At 35.2% G+C, this 15,943-nt stretch overlaps 1 protein-coding gene across 1 annotated transcript; it reads right to left on the bottom strand.

The window, feature by feature from the left end:
• Positions 1–6,337: 6,337 nt before the first annotated feature.
• Positions 6,338–9,750, bottom strand: LOC110035939 (DEAD-box ATP-dependent RNA helicase 29; the record flags this gene model as incomplete). The annotated part of the gene is given in 4 exon segments (XM_020740278.1): positions 6,338–6,439; positions 7,149–7,206; positions 7,886–9,047; positions 9,173–9,750. Coding segments are annotated over 4 exon segments (1,719 nt in total), but the record flags the coding sequence as incomplete, so codon positions are not given.
• Positions 9,751–15,943: the final 6,193 nt, after the last annotated feature.

The raw sequence follows: 15,943 nt of genomic DNA on the forward strand, positions 1-15,943 counted from the left end.
GCCGGGTGGGGGGTTCTATACATTTGGGTGCCCGAGTAGCCTTTGTGGACCCTCGAGAAAAAATACAGCCGAGTCTAGTCCCATACGAGTGCTTGCGGTCCCCCTCATCCGAATCTTTTTTTTTGTTTTATCGAAGCTTTGAAACAGGGCACTCGTGTTACTTTTCATTTCTTTCGGGATTTCCTCAGGTTTTTTGATGATTTTCTTTTACTTGAGTCTTTTTCTTTGATTCTCTCGAGTTTTCTGCTCTCGAGTTTTCCGTCATGAGTCGTTGTTACACTCTTCTTCGGATTTCTTGGATGACGTTTTCTTCCAGACTTTGCTTTTGAGATGCATTTAGGCTTGTCATACTTAAGGAACCATACTTAAGGAACATCGGATCTCACGGGCGTACAGGTTTGCTTTGCATTTTTTCAGTATTTTATTTTCCTATTTTCATATCTGCTACTATAATGTATAGCATGTCATATTATCTTGTTTTCTACCTGCTATTGTTCTTCATGTACAGTATGTTATATCATTTATGTTCCTACCTGCTACCGTACCGTACAACATGTTATATTATTTATGTTTTTGTCTGCTACTGTTCTTCCTGTATAGCATGTTATACTACCTGCTACCGTACCGTACAACATGTTATACTATTCCTGTTTCTATTCGCTACTGTTCTACATGCATCCTACTGTTTGTCCTGTATTACACATTTTATATTATGTACAACCATATGGCCGTTTGATTTGACACCATTACTGAACACCCTAGAAAACTTAAACTCGTCACGTCGGGGAGCTTGGGACTAGCGCGGTGAGCAAGAATAATTCTAATCTCATATGCAACTGCTCAAATTCACTGAAAACTTGTAAAAAGTAAAAGTACAAAGTGCTTGAACATAAGTTGTTAAAACTCCAAATCAAGATTAAAACAAGTCTCACAAACCATATCTAGAGGTAAGAATCTAGCATAAACGCCTACAAAAACCTAATAATTGGTCTCATGCACGGGATACAGAATTATAATTAATATAATGAAAAAATAACGGCTAACCCAAGCTCTTTCAAGCCATAAAACAAAATATTACAACATAAATGAATAGTTTAGAAGTTTTTTGTTTACTTAAATTATTGGCTTGGCTTGTTTGTTGTTTGGGCCAATAAGACAAATGAGATCATGTAATTTTCAAAAATAAACAAAAATAGCAAAGGCTTTAAACAGAAGATAAAGGAGTCAAATACAGACATATATGTTCCAACATAAAAGATCTATTTGAGGTAGTTTTCTCACAAGTTTCTTTTTAAAATTGCTACCACATATCTGTTTGGTTATTGTCTTTTTTATGTTTCTCAAAAGTTTTCATGGTGAGAACTTTTGAGAATGAGAACTTTTGAGAACCAGATATCCTAAAGTACGGTAATAGTAAAAAAGTTGCTATTCAATTTTTCAAATATAAATATATTTATAATACCCACAATAATTTTTTAAGAAAAAAAAAGTTATTTTCCCACAACAGCTTTACAATCAAATTTACAAAAAAAAATTACAGCCATCCCAAATAAACCTTAAGAGTGAATGTTTATCTCTACCACCATTCCATATTACACTTAATGTGGTTTTGAGTGATTATTACATGCTTTAAAAGGTTTCCTTTATGGAACAAACAACAACAACAACAACAACAAAACCTTTATCCCACTAAGTGGGGTTGTCTACATGAATCCTCTTTCTCCATTGTGTTCTATTCAGTGTCAAACTTCAGTTAGTTCTAATAAATTAAGATCAATTTTTATACCTGCCTAAATCTTCCTAGGTCTACCTCTGCATTTCTTAAAATAAGTTGAATATAAAACATCTACTCTTCTAATCGGATCAAAGTACAAACCTGCTAACTTAATTAAGTAGTTGAAAGAAAATCCCTCCACGATATAAGCCTGCTAATTTAACTGAGTGACTAGTTGACATGATATTCCAATAATTGAATTCGCCGACTAAAAGCCTAGTGATGTCAAAGAATCTCAATGAAGCTCAAACAATTCCCCACACTTTTGCAATTTCTTCTAACCAATATTCAGATTATTATTTTCCGCAACTTTGATCTTCTTATGGCTATCTTAATTAGTTCCAAAACGAATATGCTTAGATATAGTATATCATATTTCACTGGCATTATCTAAAGAAAGATGTTCACACTAAGAGTGCTATATGAAAAAACTATATGATGAAAACATAAATTCAAATTTTATAAAATGTAAGTAGGCAAGCGAAATTGTATAGCTCTGAGTCTTGAACGTAACGAAGCCATAGGTAGTTAAGTTGAACATGGGCAGAATGAGAAGCTATGATAGATGAGAGGTAATGCTAGCAATAAAAGATTAATAAATGATTATATTACATAAATGGCAGTGGTAGCATCCCATAAAAATAAAAAGTGAAAAATAGACTTAGTCAATAGGACAATTGTGGTGAAAGACAAAAGATGCACCAATCAGAGCGGCTGATAAAAGAAATGTTAGAGGGCTATGAAAAAAGTAAAAAGAAGTATTTAGATACATGAACATGCAAAATAAAAGTATGGCACAACATGCAGTAATCAGCATTGGCAAATCGAGAATCAGAAATCCTGAAGCCGAGCTGAATAATTGGGTATACCCTATGATAATAATGATTTTTGTTAACTTTACTTTTTTATTATTATTTTAGATAACTTGAAGCAAAGTTGTACTGCAATAATCATACCCTTCCTTGGCATGATCTCAACATTTGCATTTAAAGGATCTTCTCTAATGAGAAAACCTATGGCTTCTAATGAGGCGAAGAATAACCATAGCTAAAGCTGCCAAACCTTAAAGTCACAAAATAGAGAACTTATGGAATGATTTCACTGTTATACTTAATAAGTTCACAAAACAGGCCATTGGATTATAAGATATGGGAAGAAAAATAACTAAAAGAACGACATCAAGATAACACAAAAATTACTTTGATTAAAAATATAAGGAATTAAACATTACTAAAAAAGAGGATTAAATGTAGATAAAAGTAAACGTGAAGTCAGAAGTATTGACTAGAGATATTAAACATATCTAATGACATCTCATCATCGCTTACAATTTATGGAATTTTTCAAGAAGCCAGTGCTCAAATATCATATGCATGATATATTATAAATGTGAAAGAAAGAAAATGTGCCAAAAAACTCTGTGAAAAAGATTCCTAAAAGAAACAAATGAGCATTTTTTCCCTCACACATCCAAATATCTGCTAACACGTCAAGCAAATTCATAACAAAAAAATAGTCTTAAATAACCATACATGTTATCCACAAAAGATCAGTATAATTCCATGACATGCAAACTGAAATACATAAAAACTACAAGCGGCTTCATCAAGCACATCTTTGGTGCAGCCTAACCTAATAGATTTTGAAAATGTAAATATGTGAAGCTCTAATTATCTCAGAAGAAATATTTAGGTGGATCATTTAAATAACAAGCACTCTGTTACACCAGCACCTTGACTTGAATCTTAGGGGTTTAAGATAGATCTCCTACCTCTCGAATTGTAATCGTTTATCTTTTATGCATTCAAGATTGTGTCGATTTATTTTGTTATCGGGGGAATAGAATCTATTATTTTTGTCCTACTTCTCGTGAAAATTTCTTGTTTCTATTAAACTAGAATCAAAGCATTTGAGGTTGCTGCTCCACTAAAAATCTTTGTCGTTTGCATTCGAGGTCATTGCTCCACTTCATATCATTCTGAAATTGTAGATGTGTCGCCTTTGTGAAAGAACCTCGCAATACAGTCGCGATTCGAGCTAGCAGGAAAGCCAATGATGAGATCACTGGTCGCATTTCTGACGAAACCTCACGGTATAGTCTTGACTGGATCTAGCTGGGAAGCCAACGACGGGATCATCGGTTGCTTTGGTGACCGAACCTCACAATACAGTCTCAATTTGAAACAGCTGGGAGCCAGCGATCTGCAAGAGCAGGCGGAGAAAAGCAGAGGACTTTGTAATTAGGTGATTTTAATATTGCAAGATATTCAGATGATGAAAATTTTTCTTCCATTGGATTTAGGGACCACTAAATTGATATTGAATATGAAATGGTTCAGTCCTTAGAAAAGACTAAGATGAATTAAAAACACCTAACAACTGAGTTCCGGGAGGAGACAAAGTAGTAGTGCTTTGTGGTGACCCTAACTTGTGCAAGACCATAGTGACACTGAAGACTATACTTAGGGTAATGCAGAACACAGGGTTGGGATTATAGATTGAGTTGCAATACATGGAAGAGACACATGACATGGAGTTGGCAGATAATTGTGGCACTGATCCTATAGCTCCTATAACATTTTGCAAAAAAATTTAGTTGCCACGTGGATTGTGATCTTGGAGGGAACACGAGCATGTGATAACCCTGAGACTAGAGTAGAACTGGACGTCTTCATTCCATATTCGGTTATAAACCCTATTCACAGTTAGAGTTGGAAGAATTCTGAGCTACCACAAGCTACAAGATTCTTGGCTGCTTCTTGTCGCAAGAGTAGAGGAACGCCTGAAAAGTCATAAAGATATTCTTGCTCTGAAGAAGCAACTAGATCTCCGAAGAGGCAAAAAGGCTAAGAGAAGCACCTCGAAGCCTACAAGGAGCTCTGGGAAAAGTTCGTAGGGTTGCTCTAGCTACTATCTAAACCGTGGCTACTCTAGTTGTCGAGAGAGATTCGGCAAGGCGCCTGAAAGGAATATTGCATGGAAGAATTGAGGAAGGATAGGTAGGGAAGAGCTCCGACAAGAAGATTCTAGCTAGAGAGCCTGCAGGAAGAGGGAGAATCGGCATGCGGGGAGAAGCAACGGCGAAGGAGGGTCTGCAACCTGCGGGAAGATAACCCGCAGCAAGGAAGAAGTGATTCTGAATGGCCTATAAGCTGACAGAGGAATTCTGGTTTGCCTCATAATTGGTTGCATGGTGATTTCGGCAGATAATCCCGACAAATGATGAACGCAGCTGGCCTGCAAGGAGAATTCATGTTGTAGGGAAGGGCATAAAAGGTTGTAGGGCAATTGTTGGGATTCTAGAAGCTATTTGAGGTGGCTGCTATCAACAGTTAATCAAGCTGGAGCCAGTAGAGAGGACTAGCAGATGAAGCCAAAGGCGAAGATGGTAGTCAAAGACAAAGCGGACAATTGCTTCCAAACAACGAGGTCGATTCATTTGAATGACGGAGATAAAGATGTCGTCGTAAGAAGACGACAACACTGTTCGAAGCGATCCCATATTAATTCGACACAGACGAAGCAGTGGACGTCTTAAGTCGAGGGTTATGTATCGTTCGAGGCAGACGAAGCAATGAGCAATCGACGCCTTAACTATGCAGTTGACCTGAACCTAGCAAACGAGGCTCTAATACCATGTAGAAAATCAGATTTTGTGTGGAAAAATTACTTGATCTCATTATTCACATGAAGGGTAAATAAATAGGTAAACCAATATCTCCTAAACTACAAACTTACCAAATATATCTAATCTAAATTAGAAAAGAAATAATTCTGAAATATAAAATAAAGAAACAAAAAGGGGAAAGGAAAAAACACAAATCAATAGGTTTCCAATTTAATCTCCAATCAAATCTCCCATAATATCTTGGATATATTGGTGGTTTATCCTATGAAACACTACTTAAAGCTTCTCAGAATTCCACAGTTAGTTATTATTTTTGGGTATGAATAGGGGTTAATATGTTTAGGGTTAAGATGTATGGCTATTGTCTTGAACCTGAGGGCTAGGGTTTAGGCAAGATCGCCTACATCTTGAATTCTAGGTGTTTATTTGTTATGTGTTTGGGATTGTATCATTTATTTTGATATTGATGGAATAGAATATAATATTTTTGCCCTAGTACCTGCGAAAATTTGTCTCATTCCTATCATATTCCTTCGAAAAATACGCACAAAGGATCTGCTAAACAAATGACTTTGCTCTTCTAGCTGGTCAACAACATTATTATCCAAGGAATATTTGCATACATTCTACTCAATTCTTATGTATTTACATACCTAAAACCTAAACTTCAATTTTTACATAATTTGTCACCATATGCATGAAAAGGTGTATTTCACTTTTTAAAAACTTAAAATGGTGTGATATGAAAATTTTGGGTGTTATAAATGTAAGCAACAAAGTTTAGTTGTTAGATATGTAAATACATGGGATTTGGGTGGTATGTATGTAAGTGCCCGTTAAGACTAAATTAAAGAGTCGTTGAGGAATCAATCCAAAAATAATAATAATAATAATAATAATATAGCTAATCAATATTTACTGAACCAGAGTTTTACCTTGGGTGCTGCAGCAATAATCCTTTTCTGTTGCACTAGATTGATCACCTCTTCATGAACAGCTCTTTTTTTCCTCATTATGTCAAGCAATTGATTGGAACTCTGAGATAAATTAAAAAAAATTTATGATGAGGATTATTAAGCGATAAAAAATTTATAAAAATTCCTCGCAATAATAGCATGCTTTCGTACAACAGATGCATAAGTAAGATCGCCATGTTAGCAATAAGAATCGTCTAAACAAGCAAGTTGTATTGCACAAAAGCTAAAATAAGGAACCAAAAGAATCCAAAAAATAGAATGAGAAATAAGTAAAAGATAGAATAGGCAATAGTAACATTCCCCATGGACAACATTATACATATCTATTCATCTATGAGCAACTACAGTTAAAAGTAAAGGTGCAGGTTAAGTGGGATAACTCAGCGCATTAGCAACCATAGCATAAGTTAATTGCATGAATAATATAAATAAGAGTGAAATTCTCATTCTGAGGTTTATGAACCAAACTTTTTTACTAAACCACCAAAAGTAATTCTTAATAGTAGCAACATCAAATCCCCAATCAAGCCATAGAATTCTTGTAGCGACGAATCAAAATAACAATAAATAGTTCAAATCAAATCTCTAGTCAATGTAGATTTTCAGATATAATATTTTATGATCCAATTTGGTATGGAATTATAAACAATAAGAATGTGCGAGAATAGAACTTGAGAATTGTGTTTTGGAGCAATTTGAAAGTGTTTACAGAAGTCACTGCTGAATAAAGAAACAATTTAGTAAAGATAAACAAACTATTTACTAGTACCTGTAAGTTTTTTGATTTGACAGCTTCTGCTTCTGCCTCTAAAATGGTTTTCTTTGGTCTGGATTGAAATCATTTGTTCAGAAGATAGATTAGTTATAAGCCTTGATGCAGATTGCAGAGCATAAAAAATAGTAACTAATTTCATATGAAAATCATTTGTTCAGAAGATAGATTAGTTCAGAGCATAAAAAATAGTAACTAATTTCATATGAAAAATAAAAAGAGGTGGCAGATAAGCATGCAACTAAAAGAGTCATAATGTATAAATGAAAAGGGTCATTTACATACATACTACCCAATTCCCATGTAATTACATATCTAATTTACATATCTAACACCTAAAATTTACTTGCTTACATTGACACCACCCAAATCTTTCATATCACAAAAAAAATACCAGACCTAAAATTTACTTGCTTACATTCACACCACCCAAAGGTTTCATATCACAAAAAAATAGCACCATTTTAACTTTTAAAAAGTTAAATGCATATCTTCATGCATAGGCAAGACTGTATGTAAAAATTAAGTTTGGCTGTTAGACATGTGAATACATAGGAATTGAGTGGTATGTATGTAAATCTTCCAAAATAGTAACTAATCTCAAATGACTAATCTCAAATGAAAAAAAAAAACTAATCTCAAATGAAAAAAAAAAGTTATTGCAGAAAAGTGCATAACTAAGAGAAAGATGTATAAATGAAAAAAAAATTATTTTCATCTAAAAAAACATTAACCTGTATGCTTTCAAACGCTCAGAAAAAGCACAAGCTACCAGTTCATTGGATCCCAATACATCCTTAAAAATTGGGTGAAGACCTTCATGACTTAAATCCTTTGCCCTCCTAATGGATTCTTTCGAAGGTAACGGTTTTGTCTTCGAATACAAACGAAATGCATTAGAGCAAGATTTCTGCAAAGCTATAAGTTCCGCAGACCCGTCAATAATCTCTTTCATCCTATCAGAAGCAAGATCCAAAATTGTCTGCGGAAATCGACCGTAAACTGTTTCTCCATTGGCAATTGCTCGATCGAGCTTTGAATAAACCCCATCCATATCACGAATAACCTCATCCTCCGTTGGAGCCGCTCTAAGAGGCTTTGAAAGAAAGAGATGAAGGTCTAACAGGTAAGGCATATCATCTGGTGTGACGAAAGAGTAAGCAGTGCCTGTTCTTCCTGCTCGAGCTGCACGGCCCACTCTATGAACAAAAATTTTAGGCTTTGGAGGAAAATCCCAGTTCACTACATTATCGAGTAAGGGGATGTCAAGTCCCCTGGCTGCAACATCGGTCACAATGAGCATCATCGTCTTCCTCGCCCTGAATTTGGAAATATGAATCTTTCGTGCATCCTGATCCATATCACCATATGAAACAGAAGGCTCAATGCCCTCTTCTCTAAATAGAGAATTTAGAAACTCCACATGGTGCTTTGTTGAAACGAAAATCAATGTTTGTTGATCAGAACTTATCACTTCCCTCACTAGATACAATAAAGCAGCAATCTTTTCTTCGTTCCGTAATGTGAAAAAATTGGTCTTGAGATCAGGACTGATTCGAGACTCCACATCGAGTCGGACAAGGTGAGGCTCGCGCAAGCCAGCCTTGGCAAAATCTGCAAGTGCACTAGGCAATGTAGCGCTGAAAAGTAAAGTTTGACGGGTGTCGCTTAATTGCAGCAATATTTTGTGTAGTTGTTCAGAAAATCCCATATCAAAGAGCGAATCAGCTTCATCAAATACTACATATTCTACTGATCGTAAAGTCATCCCCTCCACCTCAGATAGATGATGCATGAGCCGTCCCGGAGTTGCAATTATAATATCTGGACTTTGCGTTAATGTCTCAAATTGGTTTTCCATACTGTCTCCACCAACTAGCAAACAAGTGCGAAGATCTGCAATAATTTCATTGATCCCAATGTAGCAAACAGAACAAATTTGCTCAATTATAAAGGGAAAAACAGAAAGGAAAAACAAATTTGAACAAGGGAAATGAGAATGGGAGAGAGGAAACTCTGACCAGTATATCTTCCAAGCTCCTTGGTGAATTTTAAAGTCTGAATGGCAAGGTCTCTGGTTGGAGAGAGTATGAGAGCGCGAATGCCTGCTTGAGGTACATGATGGCGCAGGCGCTGAAGCATGGGGACGAGGAAAGCAGCCGTCTTTCCTGAACCTGTACGCGCCATGGCGACCACATCGGCACCTGCGAGGATCAGAGGCATCGTCTTGCGCTGAATCGGGGTCGGCACGCGGTAGCCCTTGCGCTTAACCCCCCGGTAAACCTCGGGACAGAGTCCTAACGATTCAAATCCCCCGGACTTGGCCTTCTTTAGTTGCTTCTGCTTGCGCTTAAGCTCCCCTTTTGAACTCACCCCCATCAAAGCTTCAGTTTCAGAATCAACAATCCGCCGCCCCATGATTCCACCCCCTCTGGCTTATTCAAGCGGCAGGTTTTGCTTCCCAGTTAGCTCTAATGGATACTGTATTGCGAGGATTAGGTCACGAAGGCGACGGTTTTGGTAAAGAGAATGGAAGGCGTTTGGGCGAAAGTGGGAGAAGGGGAGCGGTGTTGGCGAGGGTTTCGGGGAGAGGAGAAGAGGGGATGGGATTATTGCTTTAATTTAAGTTTAATTTAAGTTAATTTTATTTAATAAAATATCAAATTAATTATGATTACATAAACTTAGATGTGCTTTTTAATTATTATTTAATAAAAATACATCTTTTAAAATTTAAATTATTCAATAGATAATCAATTTAAAACATATTGCTAATTAATATAATTAATAATTAATTAAAGTTAAATAATTTTCTAATAAAGCATTAGTTCACTAAAAATTTTAATGAATAAATAGATTATTAAAAAATTAATTATTAATTAGTATAATTCAAAATAAAATTTAATATGTCATTAATAAATTATTTTTATAGAATATTGATGTATGGCACATATCTCCAAATAGTTTTCGAACATAAAATATTAAAATTTCGATTAAAGTTCATCCAAAATTTTGATTTCAGCAAACTTATAATCAAATTGATCAACTTAACGAGAGGGACCCAACTATATCAAAATCAATCTAATCTTAGTTGTCTCAAATTGAGATCAAGCTGTTAAACTACTTCTGAAACCTTGACAAACATATTTAGAACGACAAACTAATTATGAATATGACATGTTTGTAGTCAAATCGCGAGTCTCGATAAAATGAATCCAACGAGCATGAGATCGTTCAATTCTAAAATCATTAAGGCACTGAAATGTCCATTGAATGTCGTCTGATCAAGGGAATTTCGTTGGATCGTCTGACAAAAAATTGATTTATTTCTTATTTGCAACATGTAATCTATAAATATAGTTCTAACCCCTTCATGAGAGAAAACCTAGACTCTGATCATGAGCAAGATAATAGTCTGTAGAAGAGGAGTTATTAGGTGCTGACTCTGCACATAGGGATTTCATCATTTTTTTGTCATATTAGTTGTATTGATACAACCAATGCAACGAAATATACATGTATATACATTGCACCTAATAATTGCTCGTAGAAGAAGGAATTGTGGCCCAACATCCTGCACAACAGGTCCAACTAATATCGGTTGTCGTAGTTGCCTTCGGTTGCTACTGTAGATTTCGGCTACCACCGCTTCCAACCAACTTCGATTGGTGTTGTCACCTCTGACCAACTCCGACCAACTTCTCTAACCATCTCTGGTCACCGTCGTCTATCGCCCCCAGCTGGCCCTTGTTGACCATCATCGGGCATCACCCGCTCCCTACTGCATGGAAATAAGTTATCCTGCGCCATTACGTTGTAATCCGAGAAATTACATAACACTTTCTTGATTATGGAGCAAGGGGTTGTACGTGTAATCACCAACTTGCAGTAAAACATTTCGTCTGGGCAAGGCCTCGCGATTTTTCCCTTTTCGAATTTTCCACAAAAATTTTTTTGAGTCTTTGTTGATTATCTTCTTCTCATATGAGCTTGTGATGGATTCTCGTTTAAATCGTGAGGTCGAGTATCTCTGACTATACAACCTAGGACAGGTCGTACAACCTACATGAATTATACTTAACTGTTTCCACTGTATGCTACAGTCATGGATTGAACGTGCTTCGACTAACAACCTAAAAAAGGTCAAGCCCAAGAGAGAAGACTCTATGGGAAGATACCTTACTCTTAGAAGACGAGCCTAGGAGGCAATTCTAAATGAAAAGATATAATATCTCTAGAAGTTAAGTCTATGAGCCAAGAGGCAAGACTCAATGAGAAGATGTCATAACTCTGGAAGACAAGCTCATAGGCATGTATTGATGGGGATATACTGCACCCTAAATGTCTAGTTCGAGAAACAAAACTCCATGCGAATATACCATACCCCAAGAAGTCAAGTCCACGAGTCAATACTCAATGGGAAGATACGGTTTCCCAAGAAAACAAGCCCGTGAGACAAGTCTTGATGAAAAATTACCATGTCCATAGAAAGACGACCTAGGAGACATGTCTCGTTGAAAAGCTAGCAATGTGCATGATCGTCACTATAAAGACTCAATGAAAGCAAATAGTTGATAGGATCTCCACTCAAAGACTGCAGAAGACTACAAGCCTTAGAAGTCACAAATACATCAAATACCTCAGAAAATTACAATTTGATATGTATTTTTAACATTTTTTAAAATCACAATTTGATTACTCCTTTAATTTTTCAACTTGATAGTCTAAAAATTACAATTACAAATTAAAAATTAGCAATGATTTGAATCTTTATGAGATTTCAAAGCACCCTGTATATATGTTATTAATCATAGATTTAGGCACCTAATAAGAAAATAATAATAATAATAATATATTTATGTATGTGATGGGATTTAAAAGGTGCCATGTTTGTCAGTATTAAGTATTAAAACACTTGTATGAGAAGAGTGATTTGATTGTGACATATTAATATTTAAATTAAACATATTCAAATCTCATTCAAATGTAGCTCCACATTACATGATTCATGTACAAACTTTATTTTAGCTGCACTCAAACTTATTTAAATCATGTACATGTATGAATAATGACAACCTTATTTTTAAATCTTATTAGATTATGTTATCATGCATCACAACTTTTTTCTAGTTGATGATTTTTCTTTAAAAGTTGAGCCTATGAGCCAAGAGGCAAGACTCAATGAGAAGATGTCATAACTCTGGAAGACAAGCTCATAGGCATGTATTGATGGGGATATACTGCACCCTAAATGTCTAGTTCGAGAAACAAAACTCCATGCGAATATACCATACCCCAAGAAGTCAAGTCCACGAGTCAATACTCAATGGGAAGATACGGTTTCCCAAGAAAACAAGCCCGTGAGACAAGTCTTGATGAAAAATTACCATGTCCATAGAAAGACGACCTAGGAGACATGTCTCGTTGAAAAGCTAGCAATGTGCATGATCGTCACTATAAAGACTCAATGAAAGCAAATAGTTGATAGGATCTCCACTCAAAGACTGTAGAAGACTACAAGCCTTAGAAGTCACAAATACATCAAATACCTCAGAAAATTACAATTTGATATGTATTTTTAACATTTTTTAAAATCACAATTTGATTACTCCTTTAATTTTTCAACTTGATAGTCTAAAAATTACAATTACAAATTAAAAATTAGCAATGATTTGAATCTTTATGAGATTTCAAAGCACCCTGTATATATGTTATTAATCATAGATTTAGGCACCTAATAAGAAAATAATAATAATAATAATATATTTATGTATGTGATGGGATTTAAAAGGTGCCATGTTTGTCAGTATTAAGTATTAAAACACTTGTATGAGAAGAGTGATTTGATTGTGACATATTAATATTTAAATTAAACATATTCAAATCTCATTCAAATGTAGCTCCACATTACATGATTCATGTACAAACTTTATTTTAGCTGCACTCAAACTTATTTAAATCATGTACATGTATGAATAATGACAACCTTATTTTTAAATCTTATTAGATTATGTTTTCATGCATCACAACTTCTTTCTAGTTGATGATTTTTCTTTAAAAGTTGAGCCTATGAGCCAAGAGGCAAGACTCAATGAGAAGATGTCATAACTCTGGAAGACAAGCTCATAGGCATGTATTGATGGGGATATACCGCACCCCTAAATGTCTAGTCCGAGAAACAAAACTCCATGCGAAGATACCATACCCCAAGAAGTCAAATCCACGAGTCAATACTCAATGGGAAGATACAGTTTCTCAAGAAAACAAGCCCGTGAGACAAGTCTTGATGAAAAATTACCATGCCCATAGAAAGACGACCTAGGAGACATGTCTCGTTGAAAAGGTAGCAATGTACATGATCGTCACTATAAAGACTCAATGAAAGCAAATAGTTGATAGGATCTCCACTCAAAGACTGTAGAAGACTACAAGCCTTAGAAGTCACAAATACATCAAATACCTCAGAAAATTACAATTTGATATGTATTTTTAACATTTTTTTAAAATCACAATTTGATTACTCCTTTAATTTTTCAACTTGATAGTCTAAAAATCACAATTACAAAATAAAAATTAGCAATGATTTGAATCTTTATGAGATTTCAAAGCACCCTGTATATATGTTATTAATCATAGATTTAGGCACCTAATAAGAAAATAATAATAATAATAATATATTTATGTATGTGATGGGATTTAAAAGGTGCCATGTTTGTCAGTATTAAGTATTAAAACACTTGTATGAGAAGAGTGATTTGATTGTGACATATTAATATTTAAATTAAACATATTCAAATCTCATTCAAATGTAGCTCCACATTACATGATTCATGTACAAACTTTATTTTAGCTGCACTCAAACTTATTTAAATCATGTACATGTATGAATAATGACAACCTTATTTTTAAATCTTATTAGATTATGTTTTCATGCATCACAACTTCTTTCTAGTTGATGATTTTTCTTTAAAAGTTGAGCCTATGAGCCAAGAGGCAAGACTCAATGAGAAGATGTCATAACTCTGGAAGACAAGCTCATAGGCATGTATTGATGGGGATATACCGCACCCCTAAATGTCTAGTCCGAGAAACAAAACTCCATGCGAAGATACCATACCCCAAGAAGTCAAATCCACGAGTCAATACTCAATGGGAAGATACAGTTTCTCAAGAAAACAAGCCCGTGAGACAAGTCTTGATGAAAAATTACCATGCCCATAGAAAGACGACCTAGGAGACATGTCTCGTTGAAAAGGTAGCAATGTACATGATCGTCACTATAAAGACTCAATGAAAGCAAATAGTTGATAGGATCTCCACTCAAAGACTGTAGAAGACTACAAGCCTTAGAAGTCACAAATACATCAAATACCTCAGAAAATTACAATTTGATATGTATTTTTAACATTTTTTTAAAATCACAATTTGATTACTCCTTTAATTTTTCAACTTGATAGTCTAAAAATCACAATTACAAAATAAAAATTAGCAATGATTTGAATCTTTATGAGATTTCAAAGCACCCTGTATATATGTTATTAATCATAGATTTAGGCACCTAATAAGAAAATAATAATAATAATAATATATTTATGTATGTGATGGGATTTAAAAGGTGCCATGTTTGTCAGTATTAAGTATTAAAACACTTGTATGAGAAGAGTGATTTGATTGTGACATATTAATATTTAAATTAAACATATTCAAATCTCATTCAAATGTAGCTCCACATTACATGATTCATGTACAAACTTTATTTTAGCTGCACTCAAACTTATTTAAATCATGTACATGTATGAATAATGACAACCTTATTTTTAAATCTTATTAGATTATGTTTTCATGCATCACAACTTCTTTCTAGTTGATGATTTTTCTTTAAAAGTTGAGCCTATGAGCCAAGAGGCAAGACTCAATGAGAAGATGTCATAACTCTGGAAGACAAGCTCATAGGCATGTATTGATGGGGATATACCGCACCCCTAAATGTCTAGTCCGAGAAACAAAACTCCATGCGAAGATACCATACCCCAAGAAGTCAAATCCACGAGTCAATACTCAATGGGAAGATGTGTGTCCACGAGGGCACGAGGTCTGGAAGGGTCCACGTGTGTCCATTAGAGTGTAGAGAGTGTAATTTAGGATTAATATTGTGAGGAATTCTTCGAGAGATTGAAAGAATGGAAGGAAAGTGAGAGATTTATTCATCCTTGCCGCTTTGAAGGAGAATTCTGTGTGCTGTAAAGAAAGGAAGAGATTCTGAGGAACTTCGAGGAGTTTGCTTGAGGAGGAATTAGAGATAAGTTGTATTTACTTTGTTGGCATCATTTTTTTTTGGACGTCATAGGTGTAGGGCGTCCACCTGTGATCGACGAACTTGTGATCGACGAAAATTAGTATTCGCGTCGCGCACTAAATTGGCTAAAATTGGCCCGTTCGTCGGCGTAGTTATCCAAATGACATCAGACGACGAAATAGACCACATGAGTGCGTCCGAAACGTCGATTTTATCTACGAAGGACGCTCGTTGGACCACAGTTTCGCGTGCGGGCTAAAAATGCGCGAATTTTTATTTTCATCCCGATTGCTAAAATAAGTGGTCCGAACGACCCTAGACGATGAAACGGACAGTGCGGTCGAGTCCGGAACGTAGAATTTACCTAGGGGAGAGGTTCATTTCACTGCAATGACGTATTCGACAAAAAGATGCAGAGAGATAATAATAATAATAATAATATTATTATTAAAAAAAAAAGATTTTTCCTTTTTTTTTTTTTTTAAGCTGCGAAACT

The sequence above is a fragment of the Phalaenopsis equestris genome, unplaced genomic scaffold (assembly GCF_001263595.1).
Source record: "Phalaenopsis equestris unplaced genomic scaffold, ASM126359v1 Scaffold200800, whole genome shotgun sequence".
NCBI classification, from domain to species: domain Eukaryota; kingdom Viridiplantae; phylum Streptophyta; class Magnoliopsida; order Asparagales; family Orchidaceae; genus Phalaenopsis; species Phalaenopsis equestris.